The sequence below is a fragment of the Erythrolamprus reginae genome, unplaced genomic scaffold (genome assembly GCF_031021105.1).
Source record: "Erythrolamprus reginae isolate rEryReg1 unplaced genomic scaffold, rEryReg1.hap1 H_10, whole genome shotgun sequence".
Taxonomy (NCBI): Eukaryota; Metazoa; Chordata; class Lepidosauria; order Squamata; family Dipsadidae; genus Erythrolamprus; species Erythrolamprus reginae.
In genome coordinates this window covers 636417-657068 of record NW_027248463.1, presented here as the reverse complement: position 1 = coordinate 657068, position 20652 = coordinate 636417, and the positions used below count along the sequence as shown (strand labels likewise).

The following is a 20652-nucleotide window of genomic DNA, read 5'->3' as shown; positions in this document are numbered from 1 at the left end:
GGACCCTAAGCCTTCAGCAGTGCTATTCAAGGAGCCCCAACCTGAGACTGAACATGTGCCATCCTCCGATATATTTAGGCAAAGCATCAAACGCCCATGGCAACAGCCTGCAGCAGCTCAAGGTCCTTCAGTCATCGAAAGGAAATTTTATACCTTGGATGATGACATGGAAAAGCTGCTAGAATTTCCGCCCATCGATCAGCCAGTAATGACCTTGATCTCTAAGGCCTTAGTACCATCTGAGACTGGTGACAGCTTGAAGCCGGAGGATAGAAAGGCGGAAATTTTATTGAGGAAATCCCATCATATGGCTAGCTGGGCGTTTCGGGCAGCGACCGCGGCTTCATTTTTCAATAGGGCCTCCATAATGTGGTTACAGGAGGTACAGGCCCGCCTAGGTCCGGAAGAAGGTCGCTTACGTCAGGACCTCAGTAAATTATTGGCAGCTGCGGAGTTTTCTGCGGATGCAACTCTCCATGCCGCAAAGTTTTCGGCTAGAGGGATGGCGGCGTCACTTGCATCCAGACGCCTCCTGTGGCTGAGGAGTTGGCCAGCGGACCTGAAGTCCAAGTGGAACCTGGCATCATCTCCATACCAAGGGGAGAAGCTCTTTGGAGAAGCCTTGGACCCTGTCCTCATCGAGGATAAGGACAAACGTAAGACCCTCCCTAGAGCATACCGGCGCCAGGAGCGTAGACCCAATCCTTACGCTCGCCGTCAGCCCTTTCGTTGGGATTCCTCTTCCTCGGCGAGTCAAGGTAATAGGCCATACACCCAAAATCATTATGGCCAGCCCACCTTTAGAGGGGACCGAGCGGCCTTTCAGGATAGGCCCAGAGGATACCAGCAGTCTCGGCGTCCTTTTAGAGGGAACCAACGTGGCTTCAGGCGCACAAAATGACTTGGCTCCATTACAGCCCATAGGAGGCAAACTTCAACGCTTCAGTGCCTCCTGGAGAATTACCTCCACCGACAAGTGGGCAAGGGCCACAATATCAAGAGGACTGCGCCTGGAATTCTTGCAGCCCCCGCCAAACCGGTTTGTCACCTGTCCACTAACGCGAGACCCACTCAAAAGACGTCATCTTCAACTGGAGATAACACACCTTCTCAACATACAAGCAATAGAGAAGGTGCCCGAACATGCCAAGGGCACGGGATTTTATTCCGTTGTGTTCCTAGTGCCGAAGTCTTCGGGGGGGTTCAGGATGATATTAAACCTAAAGCTCCTGAATACCTTCATTCGGTATCGCAGATTTCGCATGCACTCCCTGCAGTCAATTTTGGCCTCTGTTCGGCACAACGATTTTCTCACATCTATCGACCTCAAAGAGGCTTACCTGCATGTTCCGGTTTGGCCAGCTCATCGTCGGTATCTCAGGTTTTGTCTCAACGGGGTCCACTACCAGTACCGTGCCATGCCGTTCGGCCTATCTTCGGCTCCCCGTACATTTACGAAGCTGATGGACATTCTGACAGCACATCTAAGGGCCCAGTCCATAAGAGTTATGGCATACTTGGACGACATAATCGTTATGTCCAAGTCTATGGTCCAAGCGCAACACCATCTGGCGCTCACACGGGAAACTCTGGAGAGGCACGGCTACACGGTCAACGTGGAGAAGAGCCATCTTCATCCCACCACATCAATCCAACACCTCGGCTCCATCATAGACACCGCGGAGGACACGGTCTCGCTAACACCAGAGAGGGTCCTCAATATACGGAGATTGGTAACCAGCCTTCGTCGACAAAGGCAAATACCGTTGGCGACATTGTCCAAGGTACTAGGGACTATGGTCTCAGCCATAGGGATTGTGCCTTGGGCTCGCCATCATATGAGGGGCCTACAATGGTTTCTCCTCCCGACCCAGAGGGACAAGATGAGTCACTCCCACCGAAAGGTGCGACTCCCAGCTTCGGTCAAGCAGTCGCTGGCATGGTGGTTGTCCCCAGCTTTGATCCAGGGTTCTCCTCTTCGCAGCCACGAGCGTGTGATCATCACAACAGACGCGAGCTTGTCGGGCTGGGGCGCTCATATGGGGCCTCATATAGCTCAGGGCCTGTGGTGTCAGGAGGACTTAACCCAGGTCAATATCAACGTTCTCGAACTCAGAGCGGTTTTCTTAGCCCTTCAGGCCTTCGCTCCCTGGGTTCAAGACAGGCATGTCCTGGTTCTGACGGACAACGTGGCCACAAAAGCCCACCTGAACCATCAAGGAGGTACCAGATCTCATCGCCTCATGACTCAAGCCACGGACCTCTTCGATTGGGCCGAATCTCATCTGGCCTCTCTGACGGCGGAGCATATTGCCGGGACCAGCAATGTGCAGGCGGACTGGCTGAGCAGGTCCACTCTGGATCCTTCGGAGTGGCAGCTGGACCCTGCACTCTTCAAGCAGATAGTGCTACGATTTGGTCTTCCATTGGTGGACCTCTTCGCAACCCCAGCAAACACCCAATTGCAGAGGTTTTTCTCCCGGTTTCCGACTCCAGGGGCGGAGGGGGTCAACGCCCTATGGTCACCATGGCCCCAGGGGTTACTGTATGCCTTTCCCCCCACGTGTCTTATTCAACGGATATTAGACAAGACAATTCGGGAGGGGGTGGAAATGATCTTGGTGGCTCCCTATTGGCCGAGACGGCCTTGGTTTGCAGACCTAGTAGCCCTGTCGGTGTCTTCCCCGTGGAGGATTCCAGATTCCGAGGTAGTGTTGGTTCAGGGGTCAGTTTGCCATCCGGACCCTCAGTGGTTCAAACTGACCGCCTGGCACTTGAAAGGGCGGGTCTGAGACAGCAGGCCTTACCAGACGAGGTTATATCCACCATACAGGCAGCACGTCGCCCATCTACGGTAAGACTCTACCAGTCCACTTGGGCGGCCTTCTGTAAGTTTTGTTCGGATCACCAGCTTAACCCGGGGGAGGCTTCGGTTGTGTCAATCTTACGATTCCTACAGTCAGGGGTGGAGAAAGGGTTAGCCCCAAATACCTTGAAAAGGCATTTAGCGGCTCTGGCAACCATCATCCGGGTACCCCACGCTCGCTCCCTGGCACAGGATCCTTGGATTAGGGATTTTATTAAGGGCGCGATTAACACTCATGCGCCTCCAGTGCATAGGTTCCCGACGTGGGACCTTTCCCTAGTACTCAAGGCGTTGACAGCCCCTCCTTTCGAGCCAATGAGGACGATTCCAGTACGATTGCTCTCCTTAAAGACTGCCTTTTTAGTGGCAATTACGTCGGCACGCAGAGTGTCGGAGCTGTCGGCCCTGTCTACGCGTGCAGATTTATGTATATTCCACCCTGATCGGGTAGTTTTAAGGTTGGACCCTACATTTATCCCCAAAATTAACTCTGGGTTTCATAGGGCTCAAGAGTTAGTCTTGCCAGACTTTTGCACACATGGACAGCACCCTCTCGAGCTGAGATGGCACAAGGTAGATGTTCGGAGGGCCTTGAAAATCTACATCAGACGGACTGGACATTTCAGGAAATCTGAGCGGCTGTTTGTGTCCTTTGGTCAGCGATCAATGGGTCTGGCAGTGTCGGCTAAATCCATCAGTCGCTGGCTGAAAGACTGTATTGAGGAGGCTTACAAAGCCCGGTCTCAGGTACCACCAACCGGGGTAACAGCGCATTCCACTAGAAGTGCAGCCACTCCTGCTCCTGGCGCCGGTATGCTCTAGGGAGGGTCTTACGTTTGTCCTTATCCTCGATGAGGACAGGGTCCAAGGCTTCTCCAAAGAGCTTCTCCCCTTGGTATGGAGATGATGCCAGGTTCCACTTGGACTTCAGGTCCGCTGGCCAACTCCTCAGCCACAGGAGGCGTCTGGATGCAAGTGACGCCGCCATCCCTCTAGCCGAAAACTTTGCGGCATGGAGAGTTGCATCCGCAGAAAACTCCGCAGCTGCCAATAATTTACTGAGGTCCTGACGTAAGCGACCTTCTTCCGGACCTAGGCGGGCCTGTACCTCCTGTAACCACATTATGGAGGCCCTATTGAAAAATGAAGCCGCGGTCGCTGCCCGAAACGCCCAGCTAGCCATATGATGGGATTTCCTCAATAAAATTTCCGCCTTTCTATCCTCCGGCTTCAAGCTGTCACCAGTCTCAGATGGTACTAAGGCCTTAGAGATCAAGGTCATTACTGGCTGATCGATGGGCGGAAATTCTAGCAGCTTTTCCATGTCATCATCCAAGGTATAAAATTTCCTTTCGATGACTGAAGGACCTTGAGCTGCTGCAGGCTGTTGCCATGGGCGTTTGATGCTTTGCCTAAATATATCGGAGGATGGCACATGTTCAGTCTCAGGTTGGGTAATTCACCAATCTTATTGGTAGAGACTGAGTTAATTTAAATATTTAAATATGAGGTAGTCACCGCCCCTTAGCAGCCCCCAATACCTCAGTTTTAAAAACGAAGCCAGTTTAAGGATAACCTGTTTATTGAACAACAACCATATAACCTCATAACAGTGTATTGAATCCCAAACTCCAGCGACTTGGCGAAACAACCATGCCGGGTGGGTTTGGACTCTCCTTCCAGTGCATCGAGAAGACCGTTCAGGTATGTACAACGGTTCTTCTCCACTGCATCTGGAAGGAGAGTCCAACATGGGATATGCCAAAGATTACTACCCATGGGAGGGAAAAGGCTGAGCTACGGTCGCAGGAGTTGAACACACTTGCTGCAAAACCCGTCTCCCAAACGAAGCTTCCGCCGAAGCTACTGAGTCCAGTTTGTAATGGCGTATGAAGGTATTAGGAGACGCCCACGTAGCCGCCCTGCAAATGTCCTCAATGGACGCCTGAGTCCTCCAAGCCACTGAAGTGGCTGCACTTCTAGTGGAATGCGCTGTTACCCCGGTTGGTGGTACCTGAGACCGGGCTTTGTAAGCCTCCTCAATACAGTCTTTCAGCCAGCGACTGATGGATTTAGCCGACACTGCCAGACCCATTGATCGCTGACCAAAGGACACAAACAGCCGCTCAGATTTCCTGAAATGTCCAGTCCGTCTGATGTAGATTTTCAAGGCCCTCCGAACATCTACCTTGTGCCATCTCAGCTCGAGAGGGTGCTGTCCATGTGTGCAAAAGTCTGGCAAGACTAACTCTTGAGCCCTATGAAACCCAGAGTTAATTTTGGGGATAAATGTAGGGTCCAACCTTAAAACTACCCGATCAGGGTGGAATATACATAAATCTGCACGCGTAGACAGGGCCGACAGCTCCGACACTCTGCGTGCCGACGTAATTGCCACTAAAAAGGCAGTCTTTAAGGAGAGCAATCGTACTGGAATCGTCCTCATTGGCTCGAAAGGAGGGGCTGTCAACGCCTTGAGTACTAGGGAAAGGTCCCACGTCGGGAACCTATGCACTGGAGGCGCATGAGTGTTAATCGCGCCCTTAATAAAATCCCTAATCCAAGGATCCTGTGCCAGGGAGCGAGCGTGGGGTACCCGGATGATGGTTGCCAGAGCCGCTAAATGCCTTTTCAAGGTATTTGGGGCTAACCCTTTCTCCACCCCTGACTGTAGGAATCGTAAGATTGACACAACCGAAGCCTCCCCCGGGTTAAGCTGGTGATCCGAACAAAACTTACAGAAGGCCGCCCAAGTGGACTGGTAGAGTCTTACCGTAGATGGGCGACGTGCTGCCTGTATGGTTGTTGTTCAATAAACAGGTTATCCTTAAACTGGCTTCGTTTTTAAAACTGAGGTATTGGGGGCTGCTAAGGGGCGGTGACTACCTCATATTTAAATATTTAAATTAACTCAGTCTCTACCAATAAGATTGGTGAATTACCGCAGGGACTTGTCCAAGTAGTCATCAAGAGTCAACAATGACTTTAAGGCACCAAAAAACCAAAAACAAAAGCCTGGCAATAGGTAAGAATTTTCTCTAGGAAATGGAAACAAACGTTAGTTTGATTAAAGCTTCAAATTTGGTAAACACGTAAAATGGTTTCCTTCCATACCCCTACACCCCCCATGGCCTTTCTTCCTTCAACTCCATGAACTTGTTTAAACATTGTCAATGCCAAGAAAGCTGAAATGTTTCCACAAAAGGTTATCAGTATCCTCCATGCTTCTGATTGATATGTACTCAGTGAGTTAATTAAAAACAGCTGACATTTTCTCCAGTAGCACAGATTTATGTGACTGATTTAAAAACATCTGTTTTAAAGCATGCAGTTTTGGTCATAAGATCTTGCTTTGAAAACAAAAATGAAGCCTCCATAAAGGGGGTATTTTTTTGTGTGCTTTTTGTATCGTCTCAGTAAGATATAGTTCTTCATACTCTGATAAATGGCTTTGCAAGTTTATTCTGAAATCAATCCCCCATCCCCCTTCATGCTTATGGATAACAATCTTACTGTTTTAATGCATACTTTAAATAAAAGGCTTGGGAAGGAAGGTTGCTGTTAACTGCAGTACATTCGTTTTCTTTTTTTTGTAAAGGCAACATTTGTTTCTCAAGCTATGCAACTGCCTTCCATGTATATAAGCAAATGCATATAACTAGCTTGCTTGTGTTTAACAAGAAGAGGCAGAAATTTCAATTGGATCAATCAACTGTCAACAAAACCACCAATTACACCTCTTTTATCATAATTTCCAGAAGGATAAATGTATTGGAACATCACAGCAAATTTGTGTGTTTCATTTTGAAGACAAATTAATTTTGTTATGTGGATTAAAGTTCACTTGATGCATTAACTAAATTGGGCTGCAGATCACAAAATCCTTCATTTAATAAAGCTTACTTTGCAAGGATGCCTGATTAGGTTTGTTCACTGGATTGGTTAATTGCTGGAGTGAGAAAATGAATAGCAAACGTATTGGGTGAATGCCTGGAAGGTTTTGATCATACAGGATTAGGGAAGGAATTGGTGGTTTTAGTTTACATAAGCTCAGAAAGCAAATTTGTTAGTCCAGTGAATGGGATAATTTAAAAAGGAGGAAAGAAATAACATTGGTGAAGAATGGCTGCCCATACTTTGAAAAGCACTATGGGGTGGAAATTGAGAACAGGAATTCAGAATTCTTACAAATCTTATGTATTGAATTAATGTTGGAACTATAAATTACTGGGTGCAGCAAGGAGAAAAGTCATGTCTTAGAGTCTCAACTTCTTGACAAACTGTAACAGGGAGGTTGTGTCATAGTAGTAACATACTACTGCAAAATGCTTTTTAAATTATTATTTTGAAGTCATAGATGGGGTTTGATTGCAAGTTCCGTGGGTTCATCCTCTCCATTATTTTCAGGTATTCAAAATTCAAAATCAGCTATACCTCAATTCTGCTTGAAAAGATTCAAATTTAAAAAGCAATATTATTTACCGGTACTTGAGGATAAACGTTTGAAATTGGAATTATATAATGTTTGTCATTGATCAGAAAATGACAAGGCTTTTCTGTATTGGAATGTTGCTGAAAATGTTTCTCTTCTAGCATAGTGACTGGATTTTGTCTTACAGATTTTTGTAAGGTTTGAAATGGTATCTTAATGATTATTAGGCATTAAATGCATGTGGGATAGGACATCAAAGCATTATAAGTTAACAGGACTGGGAAAGTAGAAACTTTGGTTTTGCATTGCTTTCCAGCCCACTCAAAGTATATAGGAATGTAGGAGATTGCCAAATCAGATCTCACCTTCTTTAAAAATTGAACTTGTTATTCCTTGACAGGAGTTTAAGGTCTTTTGATTAAATTCTTCTATAAAGTTTGTATCATACAAATAGATATTTCTAATCCAGGTAGTTAACATGCTACAAGGAATGCATTATCAGAATGTGATTCTAAATGATTCATGCAAATGTGGGATAAATCAGATTAAAAACAAATGAAACTGGCTTTGCTTAAACATAATGTTATATCAGCTAAAAGTTTGATGTTCCACCAACTTAGGACTTCTTGTCAAGTACCAGATGTGTCATGGGAAAGCATGAAAGAAATAAAATTAAGCAATACATAAAAGTCTCAAAGTAACTTATTAGTCACCTTTACATTGTAGAGTTTAGTAAATATCTATTTTTATTACTATTTTCTGGAAGTGTTTTCATGATAAATGATCCATTTCTTTCCAGGCAGTTGTTGAAGAGTGAGCTGGGATCCTTCATCACAGACTATTTTCAGGTAACATTTAATCCTTAAGTGGTTGGAGGAAATAATGAAATTGAACTATCTTTTGGTTAAATGTTTATTCTGGCTTTTCTTTTTCTTCTCCTTTTTAAGAAGCTGCACATTCTTGGATTTTGAATAGAAAATTAGAAAGTGTTTTGAGCAATATAGCATGATAGCCAAGGTTAAAACAGTGATCGCAAACCTTTTTTTCCTTGAGTGCTGAAAGCACGTGGGTGCCTGCGATCACACACACACACACACATAATTCAGTGCTCTCCATGCACCCCATCCCATTCATGTATGCACGACACACACACACACACACCCCGCTGCCCCCATTCATGCATGCACAATCTACTCCCCTGTCCCTCATTTCTGGTACGCCTGGTAGACCCGTTTTTCGCCCTCCCCAGGCTCCAGAGGCTTTCTTGGAGCATGGGGAGGGTGAAAACTCTCTCTCTGCCTGTCCTCCAGAAGCCATCAAGAGACCAAAAACTTCCTCCCAGAGCCTCTGCACAAGCCCCAAATCAGCTGGACAGCTGCACATGTGTGCTGGATCTGAACTAAGGCAATGGCTCACATACGAGAAGATAAAGCTCCCAGTACATGGTTGTATGCATTGATAAGTTAAAATGCTCATAACTAATGTTGCTCTTTTCCACATTCCCTTCATCATTCTCAATGCAAAACGTATACGTGGAAATGTACTTCAATGCCTTATAAACATTTGGGATAAATAATATACCCAAGATCTTTTAAGATAATAGCTGAGTAGTTAGTCAAAGATTAACAGATTCCCCCAGAGCAGTGGCTCCCAACCTTTTGAGCACTAGGGACCAGTTCTGCGGTGAGAGGCTTTCCCACAGACCAGAGAGGCCGTGGTTTGTGTGGTACCTGCATTCAGCACATGGGTCTTTGCTTTATTGTACGGCCTGGTTTCTTGCATGCTGCTGACTGGTGCCGGTCTATGGACCTGAGGATGGGGATCTCTGCACTAGAAAACTCTGGAGCACCTTTGAACATTATAAAATCAAACAGAATAAGGAGATTTGATAATAAGGTATCATATAGAAGTTTCCACAATAACAGTCTTTGAAGATATTCCACCTTGCAATAAATATACAACTGACGGTTTAATATTCCCTAATCAGAAATACTTTATGTGGTCTCTTGTACCATAGGATTAATGCATTTCTCTATATGGATTTAAGATGGCATCAGTAGTCACTGAGACCATTCTTGAGAACAGCTTCCTTGGATGAGTTTTCCTCCCCAGGAATTCATGCTATGATGCTTAGCCCTTCTTCACCTTTTGAAAAAAAGCTACTTAAGCAGTGACATAAGGTGTGCAGTATAAATACCCGTTCTTAGCACTTAAATGTGACATGCATGTTAGATAAGCTGTCTACCCACATAGTTCCACCGGGCACTAAAATATGTTGTGGTTGTGGCTTTGAAACACATGAAGAGAAATCTCATTTAATAAGACTTTCAGGGAATGTAGCATTGCTTTTTGAAGTTTGAATAGTCTGCAGAGCAACAATAATTCAAACAGTGGAGGTGAGGAAATGTATGAGTCAGAGTGAAATTATTATCATGTATCTCTTGACTAATAAATAGCCCTCAAAGATCTTGAATTTAACCACAGAAAAAGTTTGGATCCTGTTATCTACAAGAGTGCAAAAAATATGTATACAAATTCATGGCTATTGTTGCTGAAAAAAACCAGCCTCATTAGTGAAAATGAAACCTCTGAAATCAAATTATGAATAGGATGTTTCTTTCGTCCACCTCTATATTGGGGACGGATATAAATGTTAGATTTCCCAGAAGTAGCCACAAGAATTTCCAAAAAGGCAGACTAACTTGAAACACATATATAAACACATATAAACACCAACACACACACACACACACGCATGCACACACACTACATACACACACATACACACACACGTATACATACATACATACAACACACAGGGATACTAAATTTCACTGTATTTTATTCTTTCTTGTTCCAGAAACAAACAAACAAAACCCCAATAAAATTTATAAACTTACCAAGCCTACTGCGTGCTAAGTAATGAAATAAAAACAACTGAAGATTGTAATTCCAGGCAGTATTTTATAGTGCAGTGATGGTGAACCTATTTTTCCTCAGGTGCCAGAAGAGTGTGGGTTCCCACTATTGTGCATGTATGATTGCTCACACGCATAATTCAGTGCTTGGGGAGGGCAAAAACAGCTTCCCCATCCCTTGGAGGCCCTCTGGAGGCTGGAAACAGCCTGTTTGCCAACTTCTGCTAGGCCCAGTAGGCTTGTGTTTTGCCCTCCCCAGACTTCAAAGGCTTCTCTGAAGTTGTGAGAGGATAAAAACATCCTCCCCATCCCCCCAGGGCTCTCTGGAAGCCAGACCCTCTCAGAGCCTCTATGTGAGCCAAAAATCAGGTGGCTGGCACACACATGCACATTGAAGCTGAGCTAGGGCAACAGCTCATGTGCCAGCAGATATGGTTCCACGTGCCATCTGTGGCACCTGTACCATAGGTTTGCCATCAGTGTTATAGTGTGTCATTTTATAGCACAAATTTAAACCAGCCCCCATTCAGGTCAGATGAATGTCATGACACAAAATTAATAAGTGAATGTTTTAGTAGATTGATTAGTGAGAACCAACTTTAACTGGTAAGATTTGTAGGTTACAAACATTTAGTACTTGTTTCTAGTGCATGTAATGGCATTTAAGTGATAAGGGGGAAAAAACTCAAAATGTTATTTTCCCCAATGACTTGTTGCTGTAATTTAGGGTCTGCTTATGTCTATATTTTAAATAAGTCACCTAAAACAATAATAGAATAAACACAATAAATCGGCAGTATTGAAATCATGACTGGCATGGTGGTGAATTTCAACTTATTCACTACTCCTGATAGCTTCAATTGTTAAGTAAATCTGTAATGATTGATTGGACCATCAATTGAACTAGAGATATTTGGCTATTGGTCTCCATACAAGACAGAATTTGTAAATTAGTAAGGAACCATGGTTTACAATTCTGGCTTGTAAGCAGTGATTTAAAGCCAGCATTTCTGGCTATTATGTGAGAATAACATAAGTAATTGTTTATTCTAGCATTTTGAGAAATTTCAGAAGATGATTGCTTACTTTTGCCCAAAGATATATTTATTGAATCTAAAGTAATTGCTAAACTTCTAGGTAACACAGAGAAAGGCTTTCTACTAAAAAGGAACTTAGACCTCTATGCACCATATAAAAACAAACCATGGATTATTTTAAGCATAGTCTTTACTGAGTAATTTGAAGTGGGTTGGCATGGTATTTCAAAACTTCTTGGGAAGGAAGCACTGCAAGGGCATTGATGCATTTCTCAAAATGAAAATAGCTTCTTCCCCATGATTGCTATATATTTGGACCATTTGTGTATTTATTTATTTTTTTGCCTGCATTCTTATTTTGGCTTTTTCTGAATTTGCAGGAAAATAGCAATTGAACATAATACTGCTGACCAATTTTCTGCTTTGTTCACTGTTCCTCTGTGTGCTAGTTTGCATAAAGATCCCTGGTCAGGCAATTATTTCCCATCAGATAAGGAATTCACAACTATTCTGGATAGTTGGGAATTATTCCCTGTTCATGCAGTATAGGTACACTCTAGGCATCTCTTGAAACCACAAACACTTCCCATGAATGTTAGAGGAATAGTTGCTTATAAAAATTACTCATATGATTCATCTGCCTCTTTTTCACAGTGGAAGGAATGCTCAAAACCATGGACATGTTTTATTACATAAAATTCTGTTTGCATGCATAACCTCCAGGCTTTTTCAAACTGGCGTATCCAGATGGATGTAGGATTTTAATTCCTTGAATTCTTATGACCACTTTGTCTGGGAATTCTGATAGTCCAGAGGGCACCTTGGACATGATTATACAAAAGGCTGCTATTATATATATCATCCCAGGGGGAAGAAATATTCCAGTTGAATGTGAGGGGGAAAACCCCCCCAGCAGTAAGAGTAATTTGAAATTAGATTTCAGAAGTAGAGTGGTACCTCTACTTACGAACTTAATTTGTTTCGTGATCAGATTCTTAAGTAGAAAAGGTTGTAAGAAGAAGCAATTTTTCCCATAAGAATCAATGTAAAAGTAAATAATGTGTGTGATTGGGGAAACCACAGGGAGGGTAGAGGCCCTGTTTCCTCCCAGGAGATTCCTAGAGAAGCCCCACAGAGGCTTCTCTCCACCTTTTCCAGCCCTGTTTCCTCCCAGGAGATTCCTAGAGGGGCCCCATGGAGGCTTCTCCCTGCCTTTTCCAGTTACAGTTTCGGAAGCTTGGGTTTGTAATTGGGAAATAGTTCTTGAGAAGAGGCAAAAAAATATTGAACACCCAGTTCTTATCTAGAAAAGTTCTTAAGTAGAGGCGTTCTTAGATAGAGTTGTCACTGTACTTAGAGAGGTGTCTTTCTTATTAAACATTTTTTATTTAAGGATAAGAAAAAACTGAGTAAGTCTCTGTCAGGGATGGTTTAATGTGGATTTTTTTGCACTGAGTAGAGTATTAGACTTCATTGCACGAGCAGTTTCCCAATTCCATGATTATAAGTATTGTAGTAGACTGGCAGATTACGCTGACTACCGGTCTGCTTTTGAGTGCAGTTCAAGGTGCTAGTTGTGACCTTTAAAGCCTTTAATGGCATAGGTCCAGGCTACCTGATGAACCTTAATCCTACTAAGACCTTCCACTCCTACTCAAGTGAGAGCCTACTGCAGATCCTGTCAATCAAAGAACTCTGACCATTAGAATCCAGAAAAAAGAGCCTTCACTGCCATAGCATCTGTCCTTTGGAACATCTTGCCCTGCAGGGTAAGATCTGTCTCGAACCTCCTATTTTTCTGTAAGGACCTAAAGACTTGGCTCTGAGAATTGCCCTGGGGATCTAATATGGAATTCTGAGGTGGCTGATAGATTGACAGCAGACTCCACCTGTCTTCACCTCTTTGCTCCGCATGCATCTTTTTTTTTCTAGACATATCAGTATATTTTTTCTTTTGTTTTATTTCTCCATGCTTGTTTTATTTTATTAGTTATATTTTTTATTATTTATTTAAGAATATTTTCATGGCCGTCCACTCACTCTTAGTGACTCTGCCCAACTCTCTTTGGGAGATCTCTGCGAATATTCTTAAACCATATTCTGCAGAATAACAATATTAACTATTGAAGATGTTATTTGTGTTGGTGTATGATTGTAAAAAAAATTAATGGGTTTTAGATCTATTTAGTTTCTAGGGAAAGTGAACAGGAAATGTTGGTAGATCTCGCCATAACCATATATTAAAATAACTAAAAACATCCACAAATTTCAGTGAAAGTTCACAGGGAATATTGTCTTTGAAGTGAGAAAAAACTGATGGTATGGCTTCTTTTTTCTTGAGCACAACTTTGTGAAAGTGGATTTTCAGCAAATTCTTCTATGACAACTAAATATTGAAATATGTTTAATGATCATAAATCTTATTGTAAATTAAATTTTATTTTATATTGCAGGCACAGCCACACATCCTATTAAACCTATTATTAAAACTGCTGCATTAAAAATCAAGAAAGCAAGATTGTTATATAAAGAGCTTTTTTATTTGTTTCCCTTTTTTTAAAAGAAAAACAAAAGATCTGAGGTGTTCCTCTTTTTTAAAAAAAGAAAGTACAGTTTTGCAAAATGTGGCTTGGACTGATGATGTGAAATAGAGAGTCAACATTGACTCATTTCTTCTATTTTTTGGAGTTCAGAAATGAGTATCAGTTCTTATATTGATACAAGAAGGAGTTGTGTCTGGGGACAGCCCCACGCTTTTTAATTGTACGAAGCATTTTTAGGAAACTCCCTACTTTAAGGGGAGATTCCAAAGTACAGGCAGATTCAATGGGCAGATATACAATTGAATTGAAGCTATCACCTGAAAAATGGTAAAAGGATGGAATAAAATAAAATAATAAAATAAAATAAAAAGGCTAATAGCAGATAGGAACATTACTTCATACAGTGTATTGTTACAAGTCTTGGTTGTGCTCTAATTTTAAGCACACTGGAAAACTGGTATAAGTATTTGTAATATTGTGTTGTACAGTGCAGATCCAGACAGAACAGTGTCTGCACTAATTCCATAGGAATTTACTTCAGTTGTTTTCTTCCACAAGTGAATGTTTTACAACATTGGATCATCAAGGTATTTGCAACTCAGATATGCCACGTAATCGAACATCTGCAGAGTGGAGGCTGTTTTTAGCTGATCATATGCAGGAATGCCTTTCTTTACATGTATTTTACACATTTATTTGGCAACCCAGACATCTATGGTCTTTGAGACTTTCCAGAGCTAAAAATAAAATATAAATATAATATTAAAATGCAATACAATGATTAAGGCACAATAATAGCAATAAAATCCAACCTAAAAACCATTGAGCAGAAAAGAAATGAGTCTGATTCGGAATTGAAATATTACAGCTAGAGCATGTAAAACTTTCATTGGCCATGTGTGTTTTGACATACTTACTTGATCTAAAATTAAGATATGTTGCTGATTCAGTAGATTGGATAAATCTACTGTATTTGAAATAAAAATTGAAAACATCATTTGTATCTTTGAATATTGAAAATCCATCTTTTTTTTCTTTTTGGCAGAACCAGCTTCTTGCAAAAGGTTTGCTATACATAGAAGAAAAAGTTAAGTTTTGTGAAGGCAAGTATAGAAATTAATAACTTTGGTAAGGGCTCTTGACTCCCAGAAAGCTTTGTGAATCATCTTCTGAAGTTGCTAAGACGAATTTGTGGAAAAACCAACACATAAGAATCACATGGCTAAATATCCCCAGGTCCTAATATGTGTAAGCAACACAATGAAGTCATAACAATAGCATTGAATAGAGGTGATTTAGAACAGAGAAGAAAATATCTTTCTAATTGAAAAGCTTGCTTTAAATATCTATTTTTAAATACCATTTGAGGGGAAAAGAGAAGAAATGTGTAGTACGTACCTCATGTAAGTTATCACATGGCACCATTTATCTCTATATATGTACAATCGATGACCAATTGGTGGCGAAAGATGTCTAGCAAATGGCTATAACCATCTTCACCATAAAATCAACATTGTTACGAAAGACTATTAATCATTGTTCATATTTCCTCAGGGAAAGCATGGCTTATGTTTGAACATTATAGACTGGGATCAGTTATGCCTATAATTGTCAATCTTCATCACAAATATTTTATTGCATTCCACATGTTTTTTTTTCCAATTGGTCTTGATGGATTCAATTAAAACATTGTGTATACATTGTGGTGACCAGTCCAAAAGTTTGGAAACTCTTGCAGCATCGAGGAGTTGGGCTAGAACAGGGGTCCCCAACATTTGCAGCTTAGTGTCCCTGCAAGATGAGGGGAGAAGGAACTGGGCTGTACCAGTGGTGGACCGATACCCGTGTGTAGCTCAACTTGTGTGAGTGGCAAACCGTTGGACATGCAGCTCAACTTGTGCATGTTGAACTGCGTGTACAGTGCTCGCATGCCAGCCTTCTGCTTGTGCAAGATGAGCTACATATGCACAGCCTGCCGCTTGCATGCCCCACCTGTAAATACATCATGGCCCAGTGGTTAGGAACTGGTGGACTAGACGACCTCCAAGTTTTCTTCCAACTCTGTTTTTCTGATAGCCATTTGAAAGTTAACCCCAAAATTATTGAGGCACAATCTTGGTTTTCATAAAATATACTGCATCTTAGATTGACATACAGTACATGAAAGAATGTTACCAGGCCATAATAGTTTTCAGTTGCCAGTCTGCCAGGAAGTTATATGGTATCTAATAGTTCAAAAGGAAGTAGGAACCTATGGAGAATTAAATCTATCCTAGTTCCTTAACCACAAAACCATTTAGACTTCTGACCAGATAAACTTCAATTGATGCACCTGTTTCTTCATTAGTTTAAGCTTTCTGGTTTATTTTTCTGTTACTTGGATTCGAAAGAAAAGAAAAGACAGTTTTCTTTTCTTTTGATGTATGTAATATCTTTATAACTTTTATTTAAATACAGATGTATGTAATATCTTTATAACTTTTATTTAAATACCAGAGATACTTTTAACTAGACATTAAAAATCAGATGTGATGTGATGGCTCTAGAACCTGTAAACTATATTGTTAAATTCCAACTCTGAAACTGATTTCTAATTGAAGTCAAATATTAGAGTTCCCTTAAAGAAAGACCTTTACAATCTTACTTTAAAAAAAATATTATGATTCAGTGGGACATAGGCTGCTAAGACTGCAATTCCGCGAGTCCTTATTTGGAAGCAAGTCTAATAGCAATGAATAACATCTGCCTATAATGTTGCAATGTGAGCTCACACAGTAATTTGGAGTGTGTGCTCATCTGGATCTTAGGCCACGACAATACAGCAGCCAGAAATGTGTGCTTCTAGATGGAAATAAAATCTGAGTTTGGCAAATCTTCAATGGCAAATTTCTGAATCACTCAATGTTATATGGAAAATTCAGTTGGTGCCATTTATGGCTGCTGAAAGTTAGTTTTGGAGAAAATGAGTGATTCTTCAGTTCCACAATTACTGAAAAAATGTAATGGCTAGTTTCATTGGCATGGGGCCTGAAAAATATTTGTAAAATATTTTAGACCAAAGGGATTATATTTGTAGTGATGGTGCATCACACTTAAAAATAGTTAGTATTTCTTTTTTTTACCACAATGACCCTGAAAATCCTGATATAAATCACTTCAACATGCAGTGTATGTTAAAGACCTTGGGTTATAATGACAATTGGGGTGAAATTTCCACTGTAAGTGATGGCAGTTGCAAAGCATGATATCACATGAATAAATCATGCAGCAGTGGCAATTCCTCAGTTCCAATTGTTATTGACCACGAGGTCAGGACCACATGAGTCTATAAGTAGGAAGAGTACCAGGCTGGCGGATGAGTTGATGGGATTCTGTGAGCAATGGCACTGGAGCATAGACAGGTGTGCAGATGTTGCAGGGGACTGAAGGATATCTTAGGTCGGTGATGGCGAATCTATGGCGAGCCATATCTGATGGCACACAAGGTGCTGCCCTATGTCAGCTGCAATGTGTGTGCTGGCCAACTGATTTTTAGCTTTCGGGAGGGTGGGGGCAAGGCCATTTTCACCCTCCCCAGGCTTCAGGAAAGTCTCCAGAGCCTGTAGATAGTGAAAAATGGGCCCAACGGGCCTACCAGAAGTTCCAGTAGGCCCATTGAGCCCATTTTTTCCACCATCCACAGGCTCTGGGGGCTTTCCAGAAACCTGGGGAAGGCATAAAATGGCCCAACGGGCCTACCAGAAGTTCCAGTAGGCCCATTGAGCCCATTTTTTCCACCATCCACAGGCTCTGGGGGCTTTCCAGAAACCTGGGGAAGGCATAAAATGGCCCAACGGGCCTACCAGAAGTTCCAGTAGGCCCATTGAGCCCATTTTTTCCACCATCCACAGGCTCTGGGGGCTTTCCAGAAACCTGGGGAAGGCATAAAATGGCCCAACGGGCCTACCAGAAGTTCCAGTAGGCCCATTGGGCCCATTTTTTTCCACCATGCAGAATGCAGCTGTGAGAGCAATCATGGGCTTCCCAAGGCATGCCCATGTTACACCAACACTCCACATCAGTTTCCGGTCACAATTCAAAGTGTTGGTTATGACCTATAAAGCCCTTCATGGCACCGGACCAGAATATCTCCGGGACCGCCTTCTGCCGCACGAATCCCAGCGACCGGTTAGGTCCCACAGAGTTGGCCTTCCCCGGGTCCCGTCGACTAAACAATGTCATTTGGCGGGACCCAGGAGAAGAGCCTTCTCTGTGGCGGCTCCGACCCTCTGGAACCAGCTCCCTCCAGATATCAGAGTTGCCCCCACCCTCCTTGCCTTTCGCAAGCTCCTTAAAACCCACTTCTGTCGTCAGGCATGGGGGAATTGAAAATGTTTTCTCCCTTCCCCCTAGGCTTATAGAATTTATACATGGTGTGTTTGTTGGTATGATTGGTCTCTTAAATTGGGGTTTTTTTAGATTACTTTTTAATATTAGATTTGTTACATTGTTTTTTATTGTTGTTAGCCGCCCCGAGTCTTCAGAGAGGGGCAACATACAAATCTAAATAAACTAAAGTAAACTAAACTAAACCATCCACAGGCTCTGGGGGCTTTCCTGAAACCTGGGGAAGGCATAAAATGGCCCAAAGGCCTATCAGAAGTCTGGAGGCTTCAGTGAGGCCTGTATGTATGCATGAGGGATAGCATGGGGGGTTGTGCATACATGTGTGGGGGAGAAGAGCATTGCATTATGGATATGGGCACGTGCGCCCTTTTGGCACCCAAGCCAGAAAAAGGCTCGACAGAAAAAGGCCTTAGACAGATGCTCTGGAGTGTGGGTGAGTGCCATGGGCAGCCCTATGGAGTGTAGATGTGTGCTGTGGTATAGAGTGTGAGTGGGCAAAAAACCAGCAGGAACTACTTCTGATTTCCTGCTTCCCCCATTGACTTTGCTTGTAGAAAGCTATTAGGGAATGTTGGAAATTACAATCCTTTTACCACAGTCACTGCAATAACTAGAACTCCGAGGAGTGGTTGCAACTTTAAATAGCTGAATTAATTGTTTGACCCAAGTAGTACTGTATTATGATTTCAGAAATGAATATAAAGGCACAATTAACATGCTATGATCTGACTTCTTTGGAAGAGGATCTGACCAGACTCCAAAAGGTTTTAATGGATGTTTTACTTTATAACCAGCTCTGAGAGGTAGAGTGAGCAGGCAGAGACATTCTTAACCGTATGCATGGGGATAAGATGGTAACAAGGTTTAAAGAGAAACCATAACTGCATTTATCTGGATGGAATTATAGTGCTCCAGATTATGCATGCGAAATGCTGACCACAAATTTACTCCTCACTTCAGTTAAGAGTTGCTGAAAAAGGTTAGAGGAAATCCTGTTTAATGGGTTTTGAAATATTAATGCACACTTGCTAATGGATATTTTATTTCCTGGTAAAGAAAAGGTTTTGAGAAGCAATAACTTTATGGATGGATTCAGTATAGTGGTTTTTGATGCCATGTAGAATTATATTAGTAAAAATGTAAGGATGCATTATATTTGACTTACTTTTTCCAATCTGCAGTCTTAATTTAGCATTAAACTACTGGTTTGTTAAAACCTGAGCGTACATTCAGCAGCTCATGTTGGGGCTACTGTACAGTCAGCATCTCTGCCCTTGATCTTTCTGCATTGGGAATTGAATAAAGGTTCTATTCATATTCAGTCACACATAAATAAAAGCCACTGTATGCAGAGAACCATGATAACCTAGGATTCCTAACCATTTTGAAATTTATGGTTGTGTGTTCAAGAAACAGCTAGTAGAAAGCCCCTTGAAAATTTACTCTCAAGTTCAGGATGTAGATGAGGACTATGGGAATAGGTCTTCTCTTCATAAACCCAACTTCATTTTTAGCCTGAAGGTGACCCTATTGTAATAGGATTATATAAAATATAGGCTTGATTCATAGGTTGTAATGTTGGACTCACAGTCTCACTAGTTCCAATGAAATTGGACTTTCGGGTTTTTCTGACCACTGTCCTTGTTATACCTTCACATAAATATGTGCCTCATTAATTGATATATTTGTACAACTGGGAATAGAATATTAAAATTCCTTGTACTGAACCCTTTTGACATTTTGTGGATACTGAAATGTTCTTTAAATAGAAAGGATTGGGGATAGCTTATAGATTTTTTCCATGAAATGAACGATTTAAAAAAAAGGTCTGAATGTTGAAGCCTGCTAAATTATTACTGTTATTTCTGCTCTCCCCTCTCTCTCTCAGAATGCTTACATTTTTAGTTAAAGGTTAATGAACTCTAAACAACGGGCTTATTTTCCCCCTTTTTAAATAAATCATTTTTTATAATTTTCATATGATGTTAGCCTGAGGCACTATGGAATGCTGATTATCTCTCAGAAAAAGTCAGCTCATTGTTTTATTTTGGAAGGAAGACAAATAGAAAGTTGAAATAACTGCCATGTGTTATAATTTATGTATTTGCAGCATTTTTATATTATTGGTTTCATGCAATTTTTGTCAAGGTACATTTTCAAGTGCATAAAAACCCAAAGAACAATGGTTCTCAGCTTTTTCTTCATCATGGAGCCCCTTTAAATACCTTTTATGGCCAGGGACCATCAATATTTCACTCAAGATTTAAATCATAACATTCATTTCATATCTTTCGTACACCCCTCCCCTCCACAGACCAGAGTTTATGAACCACTACTTTATAAAGATAACTATAAAACCTATTCTATCCCAAAAGATAGCTGGAAATATATAATTTCCTAAACTATTTCCAGCATTTCTACATAATTAAATATTAAGTCGATTAGAGTCTTCTGGAGTCAGGGATGATCC

General features: G+C 41.8%; 1 protein-coding gene across 4 annotated transcripts in view; it reads left to right on the top strand.

Annotated features, from left to right (window-relative positions):
* The window catches only part of LOC139155337 (proline-rich protein 5-like), a 91620-nt gene that overhangs the window by 44027 nt on the left and 26941 nt on the right, over positions 1–20652 (top strand). For all 4 annotated transcript variants that reach the window (XM_070730470.1, XM_070730469.1, XM_070730471.1 and 1 more), the window contains 2 exons: positions 8098–8146; positions 14842–14899. In XM_070730470.1, coding sequence (XP_070586571.1) covers positions 8098–8146; positions 14842–14899 — 107 coding nt within the window. The remainder of the gene's footprint in view (positions 1–8097; positions 8147–14841; positions 14900–20652) is intronic.